The sequence below is a fragment of the Littorina saxatilis genome, linkage group LG4 (assembly GCF_037325665.1).
Source record: "Littorina saxatilis isolate snail1 linkage group LG4, US_GU_Lsax_2.0, whole genome shotgun sequence".
NCBI lineage: Eukaryota > Metazoa > Mollusca > Gastropoda > Littorinimorpha > Littorinidae > Littorina > Littorina saxatilis.
Genome location: NC_090248.1, coordinates 29,660,989 through 29,688,800, shown reverse-complemented (window position 1 = coordinate 29,688,800; position 27,812 = coordinate 29,660,989). Strand labels below are relative to the sequence as shown.

General features: G+C 40.4%; 2 protein-coding genes across 5 annotated transcripts in view; one reads left to right on the top strand and one right to left on the bottom strand.

Annotated features, from left to right (window-relative positions):
• The first annotated feature begins 1,643 nt into the window (after positions 1–1,643).
• LOC138964449 (uncharacterized) lies at positions 1,644–21,399 on the top strand. Of its 2 annotated transcripts, XM_070336409.1 has the most exons (5): positions 1,644–2,045; positions 4,655–4,896; positions 5,801–6,127; positions 6,466–7,161; positions 21,261–21,399. In XM_070336409.1, the coding sequence occupies exons 1-4, from the start codon at positions 1,835–1,837 to the stop codon at positions 7,147–7,149; spliced, it is 1,464 nt and encodes a 487-aa protein (XP_070192510.1). In that variant the 5' UTR covers positions 1,644–1,834; the 3' UTR covers positions 7,150–7,161; positions 21,261–21,399. The 2 variants fall into 2 exon arrangements, with proteins under 2 accessions (XP_070192510.1, XP_070192509.1); XM_070336408.1 differs by lacking the exon at positions 21,261–21,399 and having other exon boundaries at positions 1,647–2,045; positions 6,466–7,602.
• LOC138964448 (thioredoxin reductase 1, cytoplasmic-like) overlaps positions 14,306–27,812 on the bottom strand; it is a 62,103-nt gene continuing 48,596 nt past the window's right edge. For 2 of the 3 annotated variants that reach the window (XM_070336406.1, XM_070336405.1), the window contains exons 13-20: positions 26,685–26,774; positions 26,154–26,230; positions 22,595–22,751; positions 22,331–22,438; positions 21,242–21,337; positions 21,070–21,096; positions 18,951–19,085; positions 14,306–18,374 (exon numbers count right to left, since the gene is read on the bottom strand). In XM_070336406.1, coding sequence (XP_070192507.1) covers positions 18,312–18,374; positions 18,951–19,085; positions 21,070–21,096; positions 21,242–21,337; positions 22,331–22,438; positions 22,595–22,751; positions 26,154–26,230; positions 26,685–26,774 — 753 coding nt within the window. In that variant the 3' untranslated portion in view covers positions 14,306–18,311. The remainder of the gene's footprint in view (positions 18,375–18,950; positions 19,086–21,069; positions 21,097–21,241; positions 21,338–22,330; positions 22,439–22,594; positions 22,752–26,153; positions 26,231–26,684; positions 26,775–27,812) is intronic. The other variant, XM_070336407.1, reaches the window with a different exon arrangement.

The following is a 27,812-nucleotide window of genomic DNA, read 5'->3' as shown; positions in this document are numbered from 1 at the left end:
TTATTCTGATTGATCACAACCAAACCTACTATCATTGGACACATCCAAATGCAAGCGCCTGTTCTTGACAATTTCTCTCTGATCTAAATATAAAATCAGTGCAATTTCCTGGGTCGGGCTTTGCCACAGACACTCACGGTTTGGCCTGTAGGTAAAATGTACAATGTATTTTCTGATTTGTGCACAAAAGCTTTTTTTCTTTTTTCTTTTTTTTAACATAACAATGTTTAATGTCACTGTATGTTTAAAAGACCATGGTCATATTTGTAAAAAAAATGTTAAATTAGAAAATAAATAACATTTTGGTTCATGATTTTTCCTACACCTGTGCTAAAAATAAGAAATAAAAATGTCGGGTATATAAGTCACTCAAATACAGCTAGGTATGAATGGCTCGGTTTGAGTTTGTTGCAGTTGACCCTGCACATTGCGACATATCATGTTTTTGTTGAACAATTTTGACGTCACCCCTCCCATAGGGTGACGTATTTCACAACTTCCTGTGTTACACAAACTCTGTGATGACCAATTTTGACGTCACCCCTCCCATAGGGTGACGGATTTCACAACTTTCTACAGATGAACAATTTTGACGTCACCCCTCCCATAGGGTGACGGATGTCACAACTTCCTGTGTACACAAACTGATGACGTATTTCACAACAAAATGGCGCTGCCCATGGTCAACCTCGAAACTATCCGTATAGAATGGGGGCGTCCTCGCCCCCATAAAAAGGCTTCCGTGTTGACGTAAGTATCGACAACTGCACAACGTGTTTTGGAAATGCAAAAGGATCAGCTTTGCTCTGGACGCTTGGAGTAAACTTGCATTTCTGAAATGTGGAATCGCTTTTTAGGACCGTCCCCCCCCCCCCCCCCCAAAAAAAAAAAACTTGACCCACACCAAAAAACCTACAGAAAACAGGCCCTAAACGGGAGGAAGTTGTAAAATGAGGGGTATATTTTAAAGACGCTATGAACAGAACATCTGAAAAAAGCGAGGCTAAGTGAGCGGGGGGGGGGGGGGGGGGGGGGGGGGGGGAGAGAAGAGAGATGTGGGTGTGGGTTTGTCCTTAATTGAGGTCTTTACGGGGAGTCCATTGTATTGCAAAGGTTTTGAAAATGTCGGTCGTTGGCATTCATCTCAGCTCGGCATGTTGAACACACGCAAAAAGAAGAAAACACATCTTCAAATCTCCTAATAGATGTTAGGTATTCACTTAGCATTTTCATTTCAAGTCTAAAGTTTACATGGTTACAACCAATGTGACATAGTCTCTGTACTTTTCTTCAGGTCAGTGTAGACTGACTATTTGTATTTTGACGATTTCAGTTTAGCAACTATAGGCATGAGTGTTGGTGAAAACTGAAGTTAAATGATTTGAACTTCTTTGCAATTCCTGTTTGCTATATAGGCTATATATGAACGGTAACCTATTTGAAAGACTAAAAGGAGGGAAAAGAGTGATTGCATCAACATTGCTAATTGATGTGCACTTCAAACCAGTAGTATCAGTCTATTAACACAATGAAGTAATCAAAGAAACGTAAAAAGCAAACAAACAAATAGACACTTACACACACACACACACACAATATTATTTGTTTGTTTGTATTCTTACCTGGCTTTATTCTCAAAAATGAATATTCCGGATTAGTAGGGTTAATGGTTTGAGGAGGATAAAGCTGTTGAGCTGAGTCAAGATGGCGTCAGATGTCAACAGACGGACTTTTCCTCTAATGTGTGACGATGTCCCTCTACCATAGTTCCGTTTCGGTAGTTTTGTGAAGGGGCATCCAAAAATCACCTCCTTGTTAGAGAAACGCCATTAGAATGGCAGCGTTCACGCAGAGAATGTGCCGCTTTCAGTTTCAGCTGCTAACACCATTTCAAAAAGTTCGTCTGCAATACTTTGGAACAACAGCAACAGCGTTGCAGAAAGGTTTGCTGTCATTGCTCAACAGCAAACCAGCATTGAATGATCGCTCCATTCATTCTTCAGCAAGACACCGTAAGATATGGGAGGTTCCATCCGAGACAGAAGGTAAATTTGACTGAAAACCGGCTTTGTTCAGAACAAAAACACAAGCAAACAGTTCGTTTTGTTGGATTTTTCTTGTCAGTGCTATGAATGCAGGAGTTTTCTTGGGTTACAAAGTTAGCAAAAATTTTTGCTAGTATATACGTATAATATATACTGTTCAAAAAAAGAAACGCATAGCTTGTAATATTTGGTTAATTTAGTTATATGGCTACAAGGATATCCACCAAACTGCAGAAAATGTTTATCTGGTCGTCGACCTTTCGTCCATTGCCACAAGTGAGCTCTGCACGTGACGCATGCGTTATCAGTGGCTACAATGTCAAAATTGCTCATTTGGCATGACCACTCGTCATGCTTCAGTGTAATCTCGTGAAACTCGGGGAATATTGAGCTCTCACCATGTCTTCCAAAACCCATAAAAGCGGATTGTTCGCCACAAAGAAATCAGACGACAATTCAGCGACGAAAGATGGCCCGATTGAGCAGAGAAGACCGCCAAATTGCATTGGGTCGTTTACAAGCAGGCCAAAGTCAAAGTGCAATCGCCAGGCACTTCCACGTGTCCCAGAGCACCATCAGTAGACTGTGGGTCAGGTTTCAAGCCACTGGCTCCGTTGCTGACTTGCCACGAGCGGGAAGACCAAGGGCGACAACTGCTGCTCACGACCGCTTCATACGGCTCCGCCACCTCCGGAATCGTTTCCTGTCGGCCTCATCTTCTGTCCAGGCTCTCCCCGGGCCACACCGATTATCGGACCAGACCGTGCGGAACCGCCTGCATGAAGCTGGTTTGAGAGCTCGCAGACCTCACAGAGGAGCTGTCCTCACCCGCCGCCATCGCCAGAACCGAGTGCAGTGGGGCAACCAGCACCTTCGCTGGACCGTCCGGAATCACTGGAGACACGTGTGGTTCAGCGACGAGTCCTACTTCCTGCTCCAGCGACATGATGGTCGGAGGAGGGTCTACCGGAGAGTAAACGAACGTTACGCGCCCAACTGTGTGGATGAGGCACCCGTTCATGGTGGTGGAGGCGTCATGGTGTGGGGGGCGATCAATACCGCTGGAAGGAGCACCCTGGTGCACGTCCAAGGGCGCATAACTGCCCAGCGATACGTGGAGGAAATTCTGCGCCCACACGCCCTTCCTCTTCTGGCTGACCAGGATGCCATATTCCAGCAGGACAACGCTCGCCCGCACACAGCACGACTCACCACCCAGTTCCTCACCGACCACCATGTCCAGGTGCTTCCCTGGCCATCCATGTCGCCAGACATGAACCCGATAGAACACCTCTGGGATGAATTGGACAGACGTGTGCGCAGGCGAGAAGAAGCGCCGGCAAATCACCGCGATCTATTGCAGGCACTTCAGGAGGAGTGGGACACCATCCCACAGCAAGATATCCGGCATCTGATCCAGTCCATGCCCAGAAGGTGCCGGGCAGTTGTTGCTGCTCAAGGCAGTCACACCCCCTACTGACTTGACAGCCTTGGCACCCAATCGTATTGATTGACTGATTGATTTGAAGATGCAAATGAACTGTGTGTGCATTCAACTGTGTCCATACCAAATTTCAAACAAATAATCTAAATATTGGATTTTCTGTTAATTTTTTTGAAAAATAAAACAAATTTGGCAAGTAGCAACTATGCGTTTCTTTTTTTGAACAGTATACGAGACTGTGCCAAAAGGTGACGTTTTCATGTCAGTATGTCCCAAATGACATCACCAGTACATTTTTCATTCTATCTAATCTGTTTTCGTTCTATTTTTTCTAATAACATGCGTTAACAATTGATTGCCAACTGGAATGGAAGAGCACAAAAAGTGTAACTTGATATGTAGTTTCTCTAGAGGGAAAAACATCTTCCACTTTCATGTCAGTGTGTCCCATGCAACATACATTTGCCAAACAGCTATGTGCAAGTAGATTATTTGTTAGTGGTATAGAAAATACTGATCAACAATTAAAGTCAGTTTTCACATTCATTTTCTACCTATTTCTTATTTGTTTATTCTGTTGGCAATGGTGAAATGTCAGCAATCGTGTGTCATTCGGGACAGTAGACATGACACCTGACCTTTTGGCACAGTCTCATATATCACATTAGCATAAACTGACAAAAGCTGTGGGCTTCTTCTACAATCTCTCTATTCCTGACCTGATCATACATGGGGTGTCGATGTTCGTTGACAACTGCTCAAGCGCGCATGTGCAAAAGTACAATTACCACATCCTATCAGATGACATTAGATTTCGTCATCGAATTATTAATATCATCACAGCTAGGAGTTGCCAGCAGTACGTACATCTTTTACTGACTCAGAAGGTGTGTAAGTCGACCATGCAAATGTGGGTGCATTTCCTGCAGGCGTTTTTCCTGTATACAGGGAATGCACCCGGGTGCGGCAAAGCGGTGTAGCAGTACTTCAATCTTATCAAAGTGAAACTGAACTCGACTGTTTATGGCAGTCTTGCGTAGGGCACGAGATTGAGTGAGAAAAACACCTACAGGAAGTGCACCTCGGGGGAATGCACCCACTTTTGGTCGACCAAGACCCCTTTGCCTTACTGACAGAATACAAATGATGATCTCTCTGTTTTCAGCCAAGACCCTCAGGAGGATCTACCGAGATCCGAAGTGTTTGATACACGATCTCCTCCGACCGCTGGTGGAATGCGGCATGACAGCGGAGCCAAGTGTGACGCTGTCGCCCAAACTGTGTGGTCAGTTTTGGAGGGCCAAGCTCCACTTAGAATGGCCAAGCAAGGTGACCATTTTTGCTGTCCACTCTTCCGTCACAGGAGCTGAAGAAAATGCCTATCTTCTGGCCTGTGATCTGTTCAAGGTAGGAAACTGTTAATCAAGAAAGCTATTAAAGTTTAAACTGTCAGCGAGAGTTACTTTGTGCGCTGGTTTACTTGTTGTTTTCTCAGCCACTTTTCAGTTTTCTTTATTGTAACTTTTTGTAAGAGTTTTCTAGTTGTAGAACGAAAGAAAGAAAAAATGCTTTCAGTACTTAAGAGTTTCAATTCTGCCAATAGCAATTAGTTCTTGTATTGTTTAAGAATTCAAAAGGCCAGTGTCTTAGTCAGTCTTTTTGAACACAGTGAGACTGGTGCATATGTAGGTAAAAGACAAACAAACAAAACTGATACAGCAGTTTGACTTACAATGACAACTCCTTTGAAGACTTGTCTCCTTGTTACGATCCTAGTCAAGAAAATCTGTTCATTTACCTCAATGGTTAAGGCTCTTTCCTTTTTGAGACCTGACTTTCTAAGATTTACGGTCCTGTGGGGGTGGGGGGTGAGGGGGTTGCACGTACTGTAGTTATCATGTGTACAGTGTTTGCATTGTTTCCACTATATCAACCCTGTCACAAGCAGGGAACTAAGGCCAAAAAAAAAAATTGTCTGTTTCTGGTCACCCGACCGACCCTAAATTTCGGCGCCGACCCTAAACTTTTTTTTTCCAAACTCAAAAATGTTTTATTTTTTTTTGGTGGTAAAGGACAGGGTGAGAAAATGAACAACAAAAACGTGTGAAAACGAAAGTCCGCTGACGATTTGTAAATGTGTTGAGTGTCTTGTCTCTATATATAGTGAATCCAGTCTCTTTGCGCAATTTTTAACGTTAGTTTTATTGGTATACATTTGGGGTAAAAATTTTTTTATTTTTTTTAGCCATGTTACCAGAAACAGACAATTTTTTTGGGGGGGCCTAATGTTTGTATTCATTTGGTCTCACAGAGCATCGGGCTCTTGTATGAGAACACCCCCGGCAGCATTGTTCCTGTGAGCCCAGACTTTGTCAACAAAACGCTACAGACCTTGCACTCCGTCCCTGACCCCTTCAACCGTCCTCCTCAACCGTTTCTCTTCAGCACGTCACCCACAGGCGGTACTGAGTCCCAACATTCTGAGGAAAGATTGGGGATGAATGCATGTCCAGTGAAACAATTGTGGCGAACAGACGTTGTGGCCGAGTGGCCGTATAGTTTCAACGTCTGCTCCCATGGTCCATCCCCTGAGTTGTCCGAGTACTCTGCAGCCCTGCTCACCTGTATGAAACTGAAGGTGAGTGATCTCAATGATTCAGCGTAATGAAACAAACCAAACCAAACAATAAAGTTAACCTTCCTTTTGCTTGAGTCAAATGCAAACAGCACAGAATGCCGTTTTGTATGAAACTTTGCTCTGAAAGATGACAATGATTTATTTTGATCTCTAAATAACTTTCCATCTCTGTATTGTACTTTAATTGCAGTGCCAGGGCCTTTCGGTTTCAGGCCAGCTAACAAAGAAGTATATCCATACAATATTTAAAGTAATTTATAAAATGCTCACCTATCCATTGCAGGATCTTAGCGGCGTATTGTGATCCCCTAGTAACCTTCTTAATTTCTGTTTTGCAGTCCCAAGGCCTCTTAGATAACAAAAACCAGCTCACAAAGAAGCGTCTTCCACCCATTAATCGACAACTGTGCAGTCTAGAAGTAGCTGAGTTGACGGGTTTGACAAGAGAGGAGTTCGATCCACACTACGAAATTTATTCTGACGCTTCAGCCTGCGGCTTCGGTGCTTACCTTGTGAAGAAGGATGTTAACCGTGTACGCTGGTTGGCCAACACCTGGTCCCAGCATTTTCCAGGGGCTCCGGAATTTCACGCCCGAGAGAGGCTGTGTGAAGCGGAGAACTCCATTCGGATGGACAGCACGTTCTGTGAGTTGTACTCCGTGGTGGCTGCATGCTACACGTGGAAGCACAAGTTTGTAGGGAAGCGGGTGTTGGTATGGACCGACAACTTGAACGTCGTTCGTTTAGTCAACCAGGGTGTGCGCAGCGAAACCAAGCAGAAACGCTGGGGGAAACTCTACCGCATACTCTATTTCACGTCACAGAAGTATTCCTTCGAGCTTTGTGCCAGTCATGTTCAGCGGACAGAAAACATGGCTGCGGATTTCCTCTCTCGTCGAAAACTCACAGAGTTCAGAAAAGCGGTGCCAGACGCTGCCCCCTCCGAGAAGAAGACAAAGAAACTGTTATTCTGGAATCCACTTCAGTGGACAGACCATCAACCTCATTTTAAACTGGCATAGAAAGTGTAAATGGTAAGGAAATATGCCGAGTGACTGAATGGGTAAAGCTTAAGTTATACTGCTTTACAGCTTTTTGTACATGTTTGCACTGTTTATTGGAAATGCTTGTTCAGAGCAAACGATGAATCAGGTGTTAAGTTTCCAGTCTGCATATCAAGTTTTATTACAAGCCATGAAATGTTTGTGATGTACAAAGTAAGAAATCTGTCTTTTTTTCAGACAAAACCAATTTTGGATTTCCGCAGTTCAGTTAAATGTCTTCCAGTGTCGTCGTGAAGATCAACTTAATGGTCTCTTTTCTCATTTATTTACCTCTTTGACTATGAGAGTGTGAAAGTGTGAAATGGAAGGTGTGTATGAAATGGAAGGTGTATGTGACAATACATGAACTAAATATATTTCGGATGCACATGGTTGCAAATGTTTTGAACGGAGTAAATTTGTTTATCAGTGTGTGCATTTCCTTTAATTTGGTTGTTTAACTTTTACCGGATCAAGCTTTGGACTATACACAGTCCAGATGTGGGTGGTGTACTACCCTTCTTTCTAAAGGATTCCATGTTAAAAGTATGTCTCGTACACGACCCTTGCCATCCGAATAGGGATACACTTTTTAGCGCCTCTTTGTAGAGTATGGGACGTACACAACCCACACCATCCGAATAAGGATGAACACCGTAAAATTCCTTCTGAAATTCAATATGGGTCGTACATGACACACACCCATCCTGAACTCAGGTCAAAATGAGTTCGGCTCATTCTTTCCCCGACAGGATGCCTTGGCCGATTTTTTTTAATATATTTCGAGCTTTTTGTAATGTGTTATTGATATAAGCAGATTTGCGATCGTCGCTAATGATTTTTCATGGTGTTTTGTAATTTTTGAATTACAGAGGAATTTTTATTTTAGACAGTTTCAAGCGAGCTATTTTTCACGGATGTATTTACTGTGCAAACAACTCTAAATATGGCAACAGTGTCACGTGATAATCCACCGTTTGGTTTCGGCGGTTGCTGGAGCCGACGATTTTTTGACAGTGATGCAACAATACATTACGGTCTCCTTCCGGCAGCAGTCCCAAAATTTCGACTTGTTTTGACCTTAGAACAATGTCTTTATCATAACTGAAGAACAGCACGGAGACAACTGTCGAAGCCAATCTGCAATCATTTTCGTCTCGCAAACACTGCTAGCGAACAACATATGCAGACATGGGATTCAGAAAAAGTGATAAGTAAGGAAAAAGAAGGTGGGGGTCTGCGGGCCGCAGAAGGCCCCCAGTAGGGTCCAGGGGCGACGCCCCTGGTCGGGGTCTGGGGGCTTTGCCCCCAGAAGCTGAAGGTTTTTAGTGTTTTAGACACACAAAAATGGCCCTGAAATGCATATTTCAGCTTAATCATAGCCCCCCCCCCCCCTTCTCTTCCTTCCCATGTTTCTCAAATTAATTTTACGCTAAGACTCAAAATAAGGAGGAGAAAGAGAGAGAGAGAGAGAGAGGTGGGGGGGGGGGGGGGGTGGTGGCGTGTGACGGTGTGGTTTCAATGTTCTTACCGTCCTTGCGGTGCCAAACGACCCCAGTGACTGATTACCCGACTGGGTTTTCAGGATAGTCAGGTGCTTGTTGCTTTTCAAGTGGCTTTTGAGGGCAGTCTTTCCATTGGAGCCGTAGTTGATAACATTAACATCGTTGCACAAAGTGCACTGAGCTTTTCCCGGCAAGTTGATTTTAGCAAAAGCATCGCCAACTTTCAGTTTCACGTCTTGTGTCTTCTGGCCTTTCTCGTATTTCCAGCTCAATGATACAACTTCATCGAGCCAGTCGAATCTCCAGAGATTTTTCTTGTACTTCTGCTGGTCAATTTCCCGGGCAAGAATGGTTTCGTCTCGCTTTAGCTTCCTCATCATTTTGGCAGGTGGCTCGAAGCGATGTAAAAATGGCGCCGAATCATTCTCATACGGTATGCTTATACTGAATCCCCGATAGCTACGTTGAAACGGTGACTGTGGGAGACAAAGAGCGCGTTCCCATACGGATCGACCAGCAACAGTCTGACCGTTTTAGGAACCAACCGTTCAAGAATAGTATGGAATGGAGCGTCGCGATCAGCGGACCGGCCAAAAAACTTGGGTCTATACCTACATATACCCCAAAATTTTCTCAGCGGATTTGCACGAATCTCAAAAATGATCCCTGGAGCCTAAAAATTTACGGAATTCCGTAAATTTACGGAAGAATCCCATGTCTGCATATGGGAGATAACTCTGTATTCTTCTGTTGATAGATTCGCGTAGGACTGTAGCGTCCGGTCAGAGGGACTTAAAAAAAGCTATAGCGTGGAGCGATGATGAATCAGAATGGACCCACACCATCCTGACTGTGTTGTTCAAATTTGGTCAAAGTTTATTTTCTTGAGTAACAAACATGCCCATTTGAGACTTGGTCAGTAGGCAGTTCGTATGGTGTTTGAGTATTACATCAAGTCTCAAGCAAAACCTCTGAATAATTTCAGAGATACAGACACTTTTATGGGGCTCTGGGTCGTTCATGACCCAAGAAGCAGGGTGAAGGTTTGAATGAATTTATCTTGTTCACTTTGAGTTGAAATGCACTTCACAATTAAGACAAGAGGATATAAGTGCAGGTTAACCACAAAAACCAGCCTCAACAACAATAAATCTAGGAAAGGAAAAAAAAACAAGCAACAGAACACATTGCAATTTAAACTTTGCAGGAAAGACGACTCTTGTTCAATGAGGTCCCTTGATAAGCTGAGTATGATAGCGAAGTACAAGTCAGAACACAGTACACGCGCGCAGATATTAATTCAGATGAGCTTTTGAACCAGACCTGTACATGACACACACACAAAGACTAACATATGGTCATGGCTCAGAAAAGGTGTCGAATTTGTGGGACACTTGAGTCACAAATACAAACTCTTGGATTACTTTCCATTTTGGGGTCCAGCAAAACTGTTTATGTGTTTAGTTGTGTCTGGGCAGTAACAATGTATTTTCATCAATTATTGCGGAATGAATTGCATTTTAAATTTTAACTGGAGTGTGTTACATAACACCGTGTCACACATTGTTTTCTAATATACAGTTAACAGTAAACCTATTACACAATAAAAGTTAACTGCATTATTTAGTATCTACCTTGATCTTCATTTGCGAAAAAAGGCATTCCCCGACAGCAATAATCTGCATATCTAGGTACCCTAGGAAAGTGTGAGTGTTACATGAACACCAATAAACAAAACAACGATCAAACAAGTACTCAAAGAACTGAAAAGATGACTGTTTCAGCAGTCAATCTATTCTTAGTTCCACACACTTCATACGGACAGTCTGCAAAAAAAATCAAATCAGAACAAGATGTCAAAATGTATTCAAACAAAAATCAACTTTCTGTGTCTCACAACACAGACATTCAAAACTGCGAAATTCCTATTTATTTTAAACACAAAACCTTAGAAATACATGTAATGGGAAGAGAAACAAGTACATAATAGTAAAGAGTTGAAATGCAGCAATGATACCGGACCAGTTATTCCCATTATCAGTTATCTGTCAAGTCATTCCTAAAAGTTTCCAATGAGTGTGTTACATTTCACCAAAAAAATCAAACTTTAGGACACTGTCAAGATATTCACATGAAAAATGCATGCAAAAGAATGAAAAATGAAAGAGCAAAACCATAACAACCTAACAATGATGTCTTATGACTTCTACCATGCTCCAATTCACAATACAGAGAAGATTTTCTCATTTTGAACACTGAGTGTGTTACATTTCACCAAAAAAGTCTTACTTCACATTATTTTGTAAGGTATAAAGCATACATGTATATCCATCCACTTGGTAATGAAAACAATACACTGTACAAAAAAACTTGATAAACCCAACAAAAAATCTTCAGGTTGAAGTCAGATTTTGAAGTTATCAAGAAAGATACTGTTTATTCGCCAATGAGTGTGTTACAAAACACTGTCATAACATGAACAAAACGTTGTTCATATTCAGTGCATTCAGTTAATTGTGAAATTAATTGTAAGAATGACACCATGGTTGCTACACAACTATTGAAACTATTGTTGACATATTCCGACAGCAATAATCTGTATATCTAGGTACCCTAGGAAAGTGTGTGTGTTACATGAACACCAATAAACAAAACAACGATCAAACAAGTACTCAAAGAACTGAAAAGATTACTGTTTCAGCAGTCAATCTATTCTTAGTTCCACACACTTCATAAGGACAGTCTGCAAAAAAAATCAAATCAGAACAAGATGTCAAAATGTATTCAAACAAAAATCAACTTTCTGTGTCTCACAACACAGACATTCAAAACTGCGAAATTCCTATTTATTTTACACACAAAACCTTAGAAATACATGTAATGGGAAGAGAAACAAGTACATAATAGTAAAGAGTTGAAATGCAGCAATGATACCGGACCCGTTATTCCCATTATCAGTTATCTGTCAAGTCATTCCTAAAAGTTTCCAATGAGTGTGTTACATTTCACCAAAAAAATCAAACTTTAGGACACTGTCAAGATATTCACATGAAAAATGCATGCAAAAGAATGAAAAATGAAAGAGCAAAACCATAACAACCTATCAATGATGTCTTCTGACTTCTACCATGCTCCAATTCACAATACAGAGAAGATTTTCTCATTTTGAACACTGAGTGTGTTACATTTCACCAAAAAAGTCTTACTTCACATTATTTTGTAAGGTATAAAGCATATATCCATCCACTTGGTAATGAAAACAATACACTGTACAAAAAAACTTGATAAACCCAACAAAAAAATCTTAGGTTGAAGGCGGATTTTGAAGTTATTAAGAAAAATGTTGTTTATTCGCCAATGAGTATGTTACAAAACACTGTCATAACATGAACAAAACGTTGTTCCTAATTCAGTGCATTCAGTTAATTGTGAAATTAATTGTAAGAATGACAGTCCATGGTTGCTACACAACTATTGAAACTATTGTTGACACATTCTCCGACAGCAATAATCTGCATATCTAGGTACCCTAGGAAAGTGTGTGTGTTACATGAACACCAATAAACAAAACAACGATCAAACAAGTTCTCAAAGAACTGAAAAGATTACTGTTTCAGCAGTCAATCTATTCTTAGTTCCACACACTTCATACGGACAGTCTGCAAAAAAAAAATCAAATCAGAACAAGATAACTGTACAAACTATTGGAGTGTGTTACCTCTCACGATGTGCGAGTGGTGTGAGTAACACACTCAATACTGTTCCTTAAAAAAAACACCTCTAATTCAAAACAATAAACGCAGACATCATTTTCTGTTTACTTGATTCATTCCTTACTTTGTTCCAGCAAGATTTAAATAATTTTCAAGATAACTGTACAAACGATTGGAGTGTGTTACCTCTCACGATGTGCGAGTGGTGTGAGTAACACACTCAACACTGTTCCTAAAAAAAACCACTCTAATTCAAAACAATAAACGCAGACATCATTTTCTGTTTACTTGATTCATTCCTTACTTTGTTCCAGCAAGATTTAAATAATTTTCAAGATAACTCTACAAACGATTGGAGTGTGTTACCTTTCACGATGTGCGAGTGGTGTGAGTAACGCACTCAACACTGTTCCTAAAAAAACAACCTCTAATTCAAAACAATAAACGCAGACATCATTTTCTGTTTACTTGATTCATTCCTTTTTTTGTTCAAGCAAGATTTAAATAATTTTCAAGATAACTGTACAAACTATTGGAGTGTGTTACCTCTCACGATGTGCGAGTGGTGTGAGTAACACACACAATGTAAAAAAACATATATTTCTTTTTCCTGTAATTCATTTCATTAAAATGGCATGAAAACAAAGCACAAGGTGAACTGTATGGAAAGACTATAGAAAAGGCCAGAAAAAACACATGCAATGACATGAACGCTGAATAACTTGGGAAATTGGTTGAATCGTCTCAAACAGATGTCTTTAAAAATCAAAATAAAGAAAAATCTTTGTCCTAAAAAATGCAAATTTGATCAAAACAAATCACAATAACACTTCTAACTTTCAGATGAAAAAAAAAGGAAGTAAGTTGTTATTTAGTGAAAATAACAGTGTTTCAAACTGCAGGTGAGTGCGTTACATACAACGAAAAACCAGTGGTTCTTACCTTGGCCGTTTACGTCCATCTCCTCCATGCCACACTGAGTTCTGAGTTCGAGACAGTCAATGCAACTTTGTAGCAGACGATAGAACAGTTGTTTCCACCGTTGGAAGTCAGGAACATGTCGATAAACAACTTTGATTTACGTTGTTACTTTTCGCGGTAACACGAAAGTACACAACAACGAACTTAAGACTTATTTTCATTGCTTTGTCTTCTGTGTTTGTGCATATTTTTTTTTTTAAGTAGTAGATTGTTCTTTCTTGTCCTCGCTTAGTTCAACGTCTGTCATCATTATTAAAAGCGCGGCAAAAGCTAAAACTGCCTACGTGACTCCAAACACGAAAAGTAACATACTCACCGTTGGATCTAAACTTGATCTCAGCCGACTGTTGGGGTGAGGTACTGGTTATCGTGCAGTATGTAAACAATAACTAACACCTTCTCTTTCCCTCTCCATCAAGTTCTTATCCAAACAGTGTGTAGTACGCGCAAATACGACGTTTCGACACCAAGTAAAAAAGTACTTCCGGCCCGAAAATCGACGTAAATTCACTCTACTATTGCGCCTTGCTCGAAAACAAAGTCATCAAACCTTTCGGTTTCTACCAGAATAGTAACTGTATTCATATCTGCACCCCGTGTCAGTACTTTCAAAGGTAGAATAAACCATAACTGCGCGTGTGGGGCGTTTGAATGGGGTAAGGGTGGAGTTCGACGCCATTTCTGAGCCGTGACCATATATGCCAAAGAAAGTACATGTTATGTCACACATGTTATTTGGAATTCTTGCTACTAGCCCACTTATTTCTATAAATACACTTGAAATGTTATGATGGATTAGTAAAAAAACAAAACAAACCAGTACATCTGATGAATGATGCACATGAGCTGAAACGCACACATATTCATACACGCAAACAAACATTCTCTCACACATACATACACACAGACCGTGAAACGGAACACCTAAACAGCAAGAAAGTTCACAACAGAGTTTATTATCAACTGTTTACCAGAGTTGATTCAGTACAAACTACATTATTATCTGTGAGTGAGTGCATTGGACAGCACTAGTCAGAGATAAACACATGTATGCAAAAACTAGTCATGTACATATATACAATATCATTTAAAACCACTGCAGCAGAATGTGTGCAAGTAAATGTTCACAAATTGTGTTAATTATAAAAAAAATAACACACACACACACTGAAACAGGAAAGGGAGAGAAAAAGAAAACATGGTTCTGTAGAGAAGAATATCCAAAGTACCTGATGATCTATTTTTTTTTAAATGAAGATAATGAAGGCTTCCTCTGGTGAAAACATTTATGTTCATAGCTACATGTACACTGAACAAAGCAAGGTGTCGCACTAAATCTGTGTAAACAACTCCAATATTCAACTGCTGGAGTAATGTCATTGCTTTAACATGTTCAGCTCTGATAAGCATAATACCAAACTAACACATAAATAACAAGTCGCGTAAGGCGAAAATACAATATTTAGTCAAGTAGCTGTCGAACTCACAGAATGAAACGCAATGCCATTTTACTCGTAGCATCGTCAGGCCACCGCTCATGGCAAAGGCAGTGAAATTGACAAGAAGAGCGGGGTAGTAGTTGCGCTAAGAAGGATAGCACGCTTTTCTGTACCTCTCTTTGTTTTAACTTTCTGAGCGTGTTTTTAATCCAAACATATCATATCTATATGTTTTTGGAATCAGGAACCGACAAGGAATAAGATGAAAGTGTTTTTAAATTGATTTGGACAATTTAATTTTGATAATAATTTTTATATATTTAATTTTCAGAGCTTGTTTTTAATCCGAATATAACATATTTATATGTTTTTGGAATCAGCAAATGATGGAGAATAAGATAAACGTAAATTTGGATCGTTTTATAAATTTTTATTTTTTTTATACAATTTTCAGATTTTTAATGACCAAAGTCATTAATTAATTTTTAAGCCACCACGCTGAAATGCAATACCGAAGTCCGGGCTTCGTCGAAGATTACTTGACCAAAATTTCAACCAATTTGGTTGAAAAATGAGGGCGTGACAGTGCCGCCTCAACTTTCACGAAAAGCCGGATATGACGTCATCAAAGACATTTATCAAAAAAATGAAAAAAACGTTCGGGGATTTCATACCCAGGAACTCTCATGTCAAATTTCATAAAGATCGGTCCAGTAGTTTAGTCTGAATCGCTCTACACACACACACACACACACGCACACACGCACATACACCACGACCCTCGTTTCGATTCCCCCTCGATGTTAAAATATTTAGTCAAAACTTGACTAAATATAAAAACTCAGTCAAATACAAAATTCAGTAACGGAAGTAACGGACACAGATCACTTTAAACCAAATTAATTGCTGTAATTAGTGCAACAGAAGGAGTGAAGAAAAGACACACACACTAAAGGAGGCTACAATACAGCAAAACATGAAACAAAATACACAAACATTTCTTTAGAAATTAAAAAAACAAAAAAACCATTTCTTGCACATTTTCCACTGCAGTCGTTCAGAAAGGTTAAGCTATACAATTTGCGGGTTCTCAGGCGACGTCCACCCCTGGAAGAGGTTTAAAGACGAAGCCGTCATAATGCTGCACACTGGCGGCACCGGCAAAATGTAACGCTCTGGGTTTCGAAGAAGTTTCCCTGCTGCTCTGGCGCCCATGCTGGTGCTCTGTTATCTCCATCTCCGTTGCTCTGTGCACACAGTCTAGAATCTACTAAGAGAGCTCCTCTCCGCAGATCACAAAAGTCTACAGTAATGTTTTCTAATGCCTCAATGAGTGCTTTTTCATGTCAATGGTCATGTTCACTATAGAATCTGTCATTCAAAAATCTACAAAGAGAAAGAAAGCTAGGGCAGAGTTAACACGCAAATCATGAATTTAGTGTAGCTTTTCAATAACATATTTACATTCACAATGTCAGTACGGCTGCACTGCTACTGAGAAACTTAACACAGGCAGTGCAGTTTATCATCAATAATATGGATGGAAGTTAGACCATGGTTGCTCACAGATCCTACCATGAAAATGAAAAAAAAATACGATCCGCCTAGTTTGAACATTTTCGTTTATGGAATACCTGAATAAAATCGCTTTCCATTTAGTCAATTAATTTTGGGGGCCCGGTAGCTCAGTTGGTAGAGCACTGGACTTGTGATCGAAAGGTCGCAGGTTCGAATTCGGGCCGGGACGAACACGGGTCAACTTTATGTGCAGACCCAGAGACGGAAGCCATGTCCCACCCCCGTGTCATCACAATGGCACGTAAAAGACCTTGGTCATTCTGCCATAAGTGCAGGTGGCTGAATACACCTAAACACGCAGACACTTGGGTAGCGCGACTCCGTTGCTGCTAGCTTTCCACTGGGAGGAAGCGACCCAAATTTCCCAGCGATGGGACAATAAAGTAATGAAAAGGAAAAAAAAAAGAAAAACAAAATATTCCTATCAACCTAAATCACACATGTCCATTATTTTCTCATTTTCCTTTTCCTTCCCAAGTGTCTTACATTTAACAACATTTTTAGTCGAGATCCACTTGGGTCAACTACCATTCTGGACTCTAAGCCCATCAACAACAAAAAAGAGAAAAAACTATTTAAATAAATTAGTATAAAGATTTGAGCTAATAGCTCGTTAACAGCACACGGACATCCCCAGGGCCTCACATCCATGACAGGTAGCATAGGACAAATGTCCTGGCCAATGTAAAAGTGATAGGACATTTGTCCTGAACAAAAACAAATCAATAGGACATTTTTTCCCGCAACAAAACGTAAATATAATTAAACTTGACTAGTTTCTTGGCACGAGGGTAAAAGAACAAAAATACTTTTTTTGGCAAAAAGTGAGCAGCTTTGACTGCCACAGCTGCCCCCTTTTCTTGTTTTGTCAGCTGTCGGGTTTCAACTATCTCCTTGTCTCTCTGGAGAGATGGCACTTGCACACTAACAGCATGGTCTTTGGTTTCTTGATGATCGGTAAGAGCCGATTTGCGAAAGTTCGAACAGCCAACGGTAAAAGTGTTGGACTTCCCTGTGTGCTGACATGAGGTGCAAAACATAAGTTTCCTCTCTGGGTCATGCGACACCCACGGGTATGATGTCGCCCAGCTTGAGACGAAGTTACGCGTGGGGGTGAGGGAGGGGGTAGTGTCTTTCTTCGGCTCCGATGTTTGACCATCACGATCGACATTCTCACCTGGGCGATCGGGCTCTAACTGCTCTGGGGCTGGAGGAAGCTCAGTTTCCGTGCTACTAACAGATGATGAGGGAAGGGACTTGAAGTGTAATTTCTTCTGTCCCTTTTCTGGGATCAGATTTCGTTTAGGCGGCATGTTTGTTATTTTCGGGGAAAGCGCGAAGTGAGGCAACTCTCAACTGGCTTCGAGCATTCCGAGTTGCGAGCCTTGGAAACTCTTTGGTACTAGAGGCACAAAGTGTCTAATTTCGTCTGCTACACATCGCTTCGCAATACATCGATAAAATAGCATTCAAACTACTGTAAATTGAGAAGTACTGACGATGTCCGGATCAAATGATAGAATAATCGGACATTGACCACTTTGTGACAAAAACAATAGGACATTTGTCCTCCTGCATGAAAAATGTATAGGACATTTGAAAAAAAATATCCTCATATGTCCGATGTCTGACGTGGATGTGAGGCCCTGCATCCCAATCCCTTATTTATCTATGTACACTAAAGATAAGTAATTCATTCAATCATAAAGCTTTCAAAAACAGTTCAAAACACAAAAACATCATCAATGGTCCTTTCTGGCATTGAAGGCATCACAACTACGAAAATGTTCGTAAATATTAACAGTCAAATGACGAGACACAGTGACTAGTGTGTATACAGTGAGCGTAACGGGCGAGATGCTTCAGATGGTCGACAGAGCGTGGAACCAGCAGGGCGCGGCGGTGAAGCAGCAGGGAAACTAACCTCAGCAGCCGCTAACTTCCGTGCTGACGCCGCTCCTCTTTGTCACAGAAAGAGAGGTAAACGTCTGAAACAAAAAACAACCAGCTTACAAAAATCTTCCAGGTACCCGACACCAACAACTTGTCGGTGGAACTTTGTTTAAATTAAGTAAGCATAAATATGCACGTTTTACTAGCACAATCATGAACATGTAAGAACACACACTAGCGCGCACACACGCAAACACGCACACTCAAAGATTTACACATGTGCACACAAAACAAATTCTGATCATAATAGGCAATCAAGGAATATACATCTTCTCTTCCTTTTTGACAGATTCATTGTCATTTATGGGAATATTTTATTTATTCTGGCTGGGACTGAGTCTTAGTTTTCTGTCTCTAAGATGTTTTACGATTCCATTTCACATTAACCTTGGTGCTAGGTACCTCAAACTAAAAATCCTATTGGCCCTAAATCTGAACATAGTTTGGGTTTTGAAAGATAGTGCTATGCGTGGAAGTCAAACTGAAATTTGATTTTGCACATTTTCTCCAAGCAGAAATCAGGAATAAGCCACTCTGAAAATACTACACTTACTAAAGATCAATATCATATTTCTGAAAACGTATATGCAGTCAAAAGCAATCCAGCATACCTCAGCATTGGTGGGGTGAATGCCTATCGTGGAGTCAAAGTCCTCCTTGGTGGCACCTTTGCGCATGGCGAGCGCGAAGCCCTGAGTCATCTCCCCTGCATCAGGTCCTATCACGTGGAAGCCAATCACTCGCTCCTGTAAGGATAACAAAACACAAAGTGAACATACATCGAAGGTTCTTTCTTTATTTGGTGTTTAACGTCGTTTTCAACCACGAAGGTTATATCGCGACGGGGGAAGGGGGGAGATGGGATAGAGCCACTTGTCAATGGTTTCTTGTTCACAAAAGCACTAATCAAAAATTTGCTCCAGGGGCTTGCAACGTTGTACAATATATGACCTTACTGGGAGAATGCAAGTTTCCAGTACAAAGGACTAAACATTTCTTACATACTGCTTGACTAAAATCTTTACAAAAATTGACTATATTCTATACAAGAAACACTTAAGGGTAAAAGGAGAAACAGAATCCGTTAGTTGCCTCTTGGGGAGCATCGGGTAAATTCTTTCTCGTCCCAACCAATATGGGACTCACCCTAACCCGCGGGGGGTATACATCGAAGGTACAGCTGCAGAGATAGGACTGGACCAGAAAGAAAAAAGCCTAAATGAGGAGGATGAGAGAGAGGGGGGGATGTCAGACCTGTTTACCCCCCCAAATGAAAATCAGGAATGCAACTGGTACTTTTCAATAATTTGAGGCATCTTTCAGTAATCTTTTGTATGAACCATAAACCAGCTCAAAAACGATTAAACGTTTGAACGCGCGCTACGTACAAAATTGATGATAACCATGGTTAACAGTATTGTACTACACACACAGAAGCTCACACACACACACGCCCACAATAACACCTGATATATAATAATGCAAGTTAACAAAGACAAGTGTACTTTATCGAAAAAACACACAGTATTCAGGGGCGGAGCAAGAAAGCCAGAGAGGGGGGGGGGGGGGGGGGGGGGGGGTGTTACAGCTTAGGGGGTCTGGGGGACGAAGCCCCCCTGAAACTGAAGAACTGTAGCTATTTTATAAACAATCTGTGGCTTATCCTTGATTTTAAACATTATCAATCAATCAATATGAGGCTTATATCGCCCGCAGGGCTTTATTTTTATATATTTTTTTTAATTTTATGCAATTTTATATCGCGCACATATTCAAGGCGCACATATTCATTATCAACTGGTGTCAGCAGCCACTCATTATTTCTTTTAAAGTTAGTATTAAATAATGGCAATTTATCTTCATTGATATCCGCTCCCGACAACAACACAATTCAGATTCCATCCCTTGGTTAAAACAAGATTTTATTCCGAAAATACAGGGTGGCACGTATAGTACGATACAAACATTTGTGACCACACAACAAGCTAAGCTTATACTAAGCTTCATCTGCTAATACCTATACCTATAATCTGATGTCAAATTTGGACACTCTCCATATCACAGCTTAATACAATACACCCTGTGTAGATCACAATAACCTCCACATACACATCCACATTTGTTATTGATTTGTTTTTACCCAACTGTTACACATGACTACATATACAATGAAGAATGCTTGTAAGAATATTAATGCCAATAACTTGCTTATGAAACTACACAATAAGCATCTAACTTCAACATCTACTGTTTACAATTTCTCTTTTAGTGCAACAGCATATTTTTTTTCTGTCTTTTGAAAAACTATGCAAAGAAAAAAAGGTAATTTTTGTTAATTAAACAAGAAAACTAAACAATAAAGAATAAAATAAATAAAAAGTTACGGGATGTAAAAAAAAGAAATAAATATGAACAAAGCAAAAACATCTTGTAGGCTGCCGTGACATTTTTTTTTTTAAATGGAACTTATGGGCTGTTGCTAAAAATAACAGCAAACATGAACAAAGAAAACAAATCACTAAATCACCTTCATGGTAAACCAGTATCTCTTTATTATAACAAAGGCCAGCTAGTGAACAAAAGAAAACAAAGTGGCATAACACATGAAATATTTGAAAGAAAAAATATTTATGCTCATGCATGTCAGTGCTTGCAGGAAGCAACTTGACTCAGCATCTTCTTAATGTTATTATGTTTTAAGCTATAAATAAAAGCAACACTCTTTCTCACTGTTTCTCCCGGAACTTTAGCCTTGAGCTGGAGAAAAGTAAAAATGGGTCAAATTAAAATCGAAGCATAGATTAAAATTAAAATCCAAGCAAACCATGAACATTAAAGCATCCCAAGAACACAACAGCACATTGACAGAAATGGCTTGAAGAGTATAATATTTTCAACTTACATTTTCTGCTTTATTGCAGATGACCTTGGCATAGCAGACATTTTCCTCTCGGTGAGGTAGTGACCATTCCAAAGGAAAGAAGTTGCTGTGATAAACCTGCACAAAATATCAGCATGATAATTTTTTTAGTTTGTTCACAAAAATTCTTACTAAAGGTGGTTTGGTTTTTGGGTTTTAATGTCCCTTCAGCATCTTACTAAAGGTGACTTACAGTTACATGCCATTTAAACCAGTCTCTCTCGGGTTTGACACGCATGCTGAATCTTTCTTGGAAGTTAATTTCAAAAATTCTTTTCTCTTCTGCACAGTCATTCCCCATCCTGACCTCAGGTCAAAATGAGTTCGGCTCATTCTCTCCCTGACAGGAGTTTCCTGTTTGGCAAGGAAACCGAATTTTTTTTTTAAACATATTTAGAGCTTTTTGTAATGTATTATTAATATAAGCAGATTCGCGATCATCGATAATGATTTTTCATGGTGTTTTGTCATTTTTAAATGACAAAGGAATTGATATGTAAGACAGTTTCAAGTGAGCTATTTTTCGCGGCTGTATTTACTGTACAAACAACTCTAAATATGGCAAAAGTGTCACGTGATAATCAACCGTTTGGTTTCGGAGCTCACTGGAGCAGATGATTTTTTCTGTAACCAGTTGACAGTGATGAAACCATATATTACGGTCTCCTTCCGTCAGCAGTCCCAAAATTTCGACTTGTTTTGACCTTAGAACGATGTCTTTTTCATAACTGTGAACAGAACGGAGATCACTGTCGAAGTCGGCCAATCTGCAATCATTTTCGTCTCGCGAACACTGATCTCAAATTTAGATCAGTGCTCGCGAAAAACATATGGGAGATAACTCTGTATTTTTGTTTTGATAGATTCGCTTAGGACTGTAGCGTCCGGTCAGAGAGATAACTGGCGATAGCCGTTGAGTGATGACTGATCAGAATGAGTCATTCCCATCCATATAATTATGCACTCATCATTTGATCAAAATAAAGTTAACAGCAAAATACCCTTTCCCTCTGCAAAAACGCAACCCAAAAGGCAAATGATTCACTCTTGGAACGTATAAAATCAAGTCACCTCAATGTTGTCCTCTCCAAACTTTTCTGTCGCATCTTCTTCCGAGTAGCCGATGGCGCCGTACTCGATGGGAGTGAAGACTGTGGTGGCCACATTCACGTAGTCACACTGAAACACATCACCAGTATACAACTTAGCACACACACAAACAAGAAGAAAAACACCCACAAAAACAAGTGATATCTACCTTTGAGATTTACAGAAAATTATACATATATATAAATAAAATCTTATGCACAGATGAACACAACAAAAAATATTCACCAGAACGGAAGATCCAGCGAAGAGTCGCCTCGACAGCAGCCGGCCGGCCTGGATGGCAACCGGTGTGAGTTGCGGCCGAGTCTCCACAATGTCGCCGATGGCGTAGATGTGGGCCGTGGACGACTGGTCTTGGTCATTACACAGTACTCGCCCTGTCCTGAATTCACATGGAAAAATAATGTTACTCATTTTTGAGCTTGCATGGGAAAACCAGGCTAAATGGGAAAATTTGGACTTATGACTTTTTGAAATGATATAAAACTTCAGACTTTGACAAATATTTTACAAAAAACAGAATTGATCTAACTGTAATAGTTTTTTCACAGTGCTGTTTTGAAATACACAAATGAAATCCTTTTGGGATGATGAAGTTGAATCTTCTATCTTCTATACAGCATGTGTGTGTGTGTGTGTGTGTGTGTGTGTGTGTGTGTGTGTGTGTGTGTGTGTGCGATGCACGGCCAAAGTTCTCAATGGATCTGCTTCAAATTTGGTGGGCATATTCAGGTAGACCCCGGACACAATCTGGTCGATAAAAATTTTCAACACGTGCTCTAAGCGCGGCGCGGTGAACCGATTTTGGTTTTTCTGTAGATCCATTCCCAGTAACTCTTCCTTATCTTCTCCAGTGTTTTGTGCCTTTATCTCCCTTCCTTCGTGTGGCGTCAATCACGTACGGTATTTGCAAGAATACTGAATGAGAAAGAGCTTCTTCAAAATCTGAAGTTTGATCTTCCGATCACAGCTACGGTATCATCCTGAACTCAGGTCAAAATGAGTACGGCTCATTCTCTGAGATAACTGGCGATAGCCAATTGAGCGATGACTGATCAGAATGCTACGGTATGACAAGCAGCTTCAGATATTCCCGTTACTATTTTTAGAAGGTCACTGTCCAGCACGCTTTTCTTGCACCCGTTGTCCTCACTGTAAAAGTGCAAAGGTCGAATCTATTTATAGCCACGCGGAGAATCCACTGTCATCTATCTCTATATATGGCTTTTGTATGTGTATGTGCGTGTGTGTGTGTGTGTGTGTGTGTGTGTGTGTGTGTGTGTGTGTGTGTGTGTGTGTGTGTGTGTGTGTGTGTGTGTTCGCATTGCGGTGAACCGCGGTGAATAAATACTGTTTCGCGATACGAATTACGAAACTAAACACTTTTTTTTTCGGCTCTACTTCTTCACTTCTTTCACTTCCGCCACACAACGACCAGCACTTTTCTGCACAGGTAGTACATCTAAGTATTGCAATTCGTGTACAAAATCCCTCCCATCTTCAAAATATTGCCACTAATACTACCCCTCCCATCGTCAATATTCATTGCAACCATTAATAGTCAGGAGTTCTCGACGGATCTGCATCAAATTTGGTGGGCATATTCAGGTGGACCCCGGGCACAAACTGGTGGATGAACATTTTCAACACGTGCTCTAAGCCGATGAACCGCCACGCGGCATACTCTGTCTCGCGATCCACCCGGCGCAGCCGGGTAATCATCTAGTGATCAATAAAGCGATTTAGCAGTAAATCTGAACAATGATAATTTTATCCCTTCTGACCTATTTCCATTGAAGCCGAAAATAGCTCGCTGCGTCTTTAGCCGGGTTTTCCCATGCAGGCTCACATTTATTGGGAACAGTGGAGCACCCATTTTAAGACAGCAAAAATCTGAGAAAATTAGTCAAAAAAGGGGGTAAATAAGTTTACAGAAATGAGAAGAAAATTAGTCAAAAAAGGGGGTAAATAAGTTTACAGAAATGAGAAAATTAGTCAAAAAAGGGGGTAAATAAGTTTACAGAAATGAGAAAATTAGTCAAAAAAGGGGGTAAATAAGTTTACAGAAATGAGAAAATTAGTCAAACAAGAAGGGCAAACCCATACGACTCACATGCTTGACCTTGACCTTTACATGACCTTGACCTTCAGGGTCAAGGTCAAATAACTAAACCTAGCAATGACATCATACACTAAGAACTGCTTTACACATTTTTCCTACCAAAATACATGTGACCTTGACCCAAGGTCAAGGTCATGCAACACAAAGCTGTTAATTCAAGACATAGGAAGTACAATGGTGCTTATTGGCTCTTTCCACCATGAGATATGGTCACTTTTAGTGGTTCACTACCTTATTTTGGTCACATTTCATAAGGGTCAAAGTGACCTTGACCTTGATCATATGTGACCAAATGTGTCTCATGATGAAAGCATAACATGTGCCCCACATAATTTTTAAGTTTGAAACAGTTATCTTCCAAAGTTCAGGGTCAAGGTCACTTCAAAATATGTATACAATTCAACTTTGAAGAGCTCCTGTGACCTTGACCTTGAAGCAAGGTAAACCAAACTGGTATCAAAAGATGGGGCTTACTTTGCCCTATATATCATATATAGGTGAGGTATTCAATCTCAAAAACTTCAGAGAAAATGGTAAAAATGGCCCCTGCGACCTTGACCTTGAAGCAAGGTCAAGATGCTATGTATGTTTTTTGGGGCCTTGTCATCATACACCATCTTGCCAAATTTGGTACTGATAGACTGAATAGTGTCCAAGAAATATCCAACGTCGGACGGCCGGCCGGACGGACGGGGGGGACGGACGGACGGACGACTCGGGTGAGTACATAGACTCACTTTTGCTTCGCATGTGAGTCAAAAAGGGGGTAAATAAGTTTACAAAAATGAGAAAATTAGTCAAAAAAGGGGGTAAATAAGTTTACAGAAATGAGAAAATTAGTCAAAAAAGGGGCTAAATAAATTTACAGAAATGAGAAAATTAGTCAAAAAAGGGGCTAAATAAGTTTACAGAAATGAGAAAATTAGTCAAAAAAAGGGGTAAATAAGTTTACAGAAATGAGAAAATTAGTCAAAAAAAGGGGGTAAATAAGTTTACAGAAATGAGAAAATTAGTCAAAAAAAGGGGGTAAATAAGTTTACAGAAATGAGAAAATTAGGCCAAAAAGGGGGTAAATAAGTTTACAGAAATGTGAAAATTAGGCCAAAAAGGGGTAAATAAGTTTACAGAAAGTCACAGAGAGCAGGGTCTTAAAATGGGTGGAGGTGCTAAGCTCATGGGATTTGAAACGGGGGGGGGGGGGGGGGGGGGGTATTCCACTGACGGAAGCATACTTCTTTAGTTAAAAGAGGACTGTGGTAAGCTAAATGGACAGTACCAAACAAATTAAGAAGTGACGGAATGAGAGCATGTATTTGTGACATTTTTGTTGTAGATATATACTGACAGGGAGATTGCTGCAGCAGGTACGGAAGCAAAAGAGTAACACGTTTCCATAAAAAAAAAATGTTTAAACCATCTAATTTCATTTCTTTACATCCACAATTTCTTCACACTTTCTATAGAAGAAAAAAAAAACTACAATCATCACTACCCCTTGCCCCAAGAAGGCCCACTACCTAGCAGTAGCACTAATCATCTCTAAAATTACAATGATAATACCAGAAGTAGATTCAAGCAAATGATAAGCACACCGACTTCAACAGAGTGAATATCATGTAACTCTGATGATCATCACACATGTAGTAACATCAAATTGCTTACTTTGGGTTGAGGTCAACTCCCACTTTGTCGAGGCCGATGTTAGATGTACAGGGATCTCTGCCGACGGCCAGCAGAATCTACACAGGGCAGAAAAAAAAAACCTCAAAATTATCAACAGTTCCTTTTTGATTCAATTAGTTCAGATTACTGAGCAAAGGATGGTGTCTGCTACAACATTATTGACAAAATGGTATATAATGGTACCTGCGATGTCTGGCCCCTCTTATGAGAGGACACCTCTAATGCAAGGACACCTTTTACTGTTCCTTTATCTATTATCTTGATCAAAACATACCTATCATAAAAGGCCACCTGCAACAAAGGGACATTTTGGGCTGGTCCCGAGGGTTCCTTTCCTCACAGGTACCACTGTACAGCTCATTCAAGATGACAGCAACAGGTGCTTGAACAGTTTCATACACCATGTGGATTTAGAAAAACAAACAAACAAATGAGCAACCCAAATGCTTTTTAAATCTACTATCATGCAATAAAAAAAAAATTAATAAAAAAAATCCAGTTTCCACTCACTGTGTTGTATTCTTCTACAACTTCTTTTCCATCAGTGGTCTGTGCTGTCACCCTGTAGCGCCCTGGCTTGCCCGCCTCGATCTGCTCAATCTAAAGTCATGCAAAAGAAATGAAACTGATCAAGAGAGAAGTTTTGGGGACATTCCTTAAAAATAGCATTATTACAGATGAAAGCTTTCTTTCTTTATTTGGTGTTTTACGTCGTTTTCAACCGTTCAAGGTTATATCGCGACGGCGAAAGGGGGGAGATGGGATAGAGCCACTTGTCAATTGTTTCTTGTTCACAAAAGCACTAATCAAAAATTTGCTCCAGGGGCTTGCAACGTAGTACAATATATTACCTTACTGGGAGAATGCAAGTTTCCAGTACAAAGGACTTAACATTTCTTACATACTGCTTGACTAAAATCTTTACAAAAATTGACTATATTCTATACAAGAAACACTTAACACTTTCGCGACGGGACACTGATAAATCAGTAACCGCGCTGACACGCCCATGGACGGGACGCGCATTTTTCAGTACCCGTCATACAAGGTACAAGACTCGTGATTGCTTCCCGGTTTTTGAAGATTGCAATAAATTGAGTTGTTTCCCTTGATACACGTGGTTTTCTCTTCCGGCTTGATCAAATTAGTGCAGATTTGCGTGGTGTTTTCGAACAAAAAAAATGAATCGAAGGCGAGCCTTGTCACGGGAGGAGATTCTCCGGATGTTGGATCTTGAGGATCCTGTAGATCATGATACATCGTGTCGTTTTAGCCTCAAGAAAGCGATAATAGCAGTGATATTGAGAAAGAAACAGTCCCGTTGTTGCTAGTACGAGTCGGCAAACTACACGTGGTAGGGGGTGATACTGCTAGACGAACATGTATCTCGGAATCGTGCAGGAGCTATGGGGGCGTGGCAGCACTGATAACAATGGATGGCTGGAGCCTTCAAATCCTTTTGGAATTGTTCATAGGTGTACAGTTGGTACTTTGTTGTGAAAATGTGACTTATATTCAATATGGATTACCTAGACATCATTTGGTGAGTGTTACAGTTTTGTTTCATTTGAGTCAGGATGCTGTGAGTGAATGCGTGATTTGCTTGTTTTTTTCTTTGTACTGTCTCCTTATTTCTGT

Coding starts and splice junctions, on each gene's coding strand:
- LOC138964449 (XM_070336409.1), top strand. CDS start 1,835: ATGGCAGCGTTCACGCAGAGAATGTGCCGCTTTCAGTTTCAGCTGCTA. Junction 2,046..4,654: donor GGTTCCATCCGAGACAGAAG/GTAAATTTGACT, acceptor CTCTGTTTTCAG/CCAAGACCCTCAGGAGGATC. Junction 4,897..5,800: donor TGGCCTGTGATCTGTTCAAG/GTAGGAAACTGT, acceptor TTGGTCTCACAG/AGCATCGGGCTCTTGTATGA.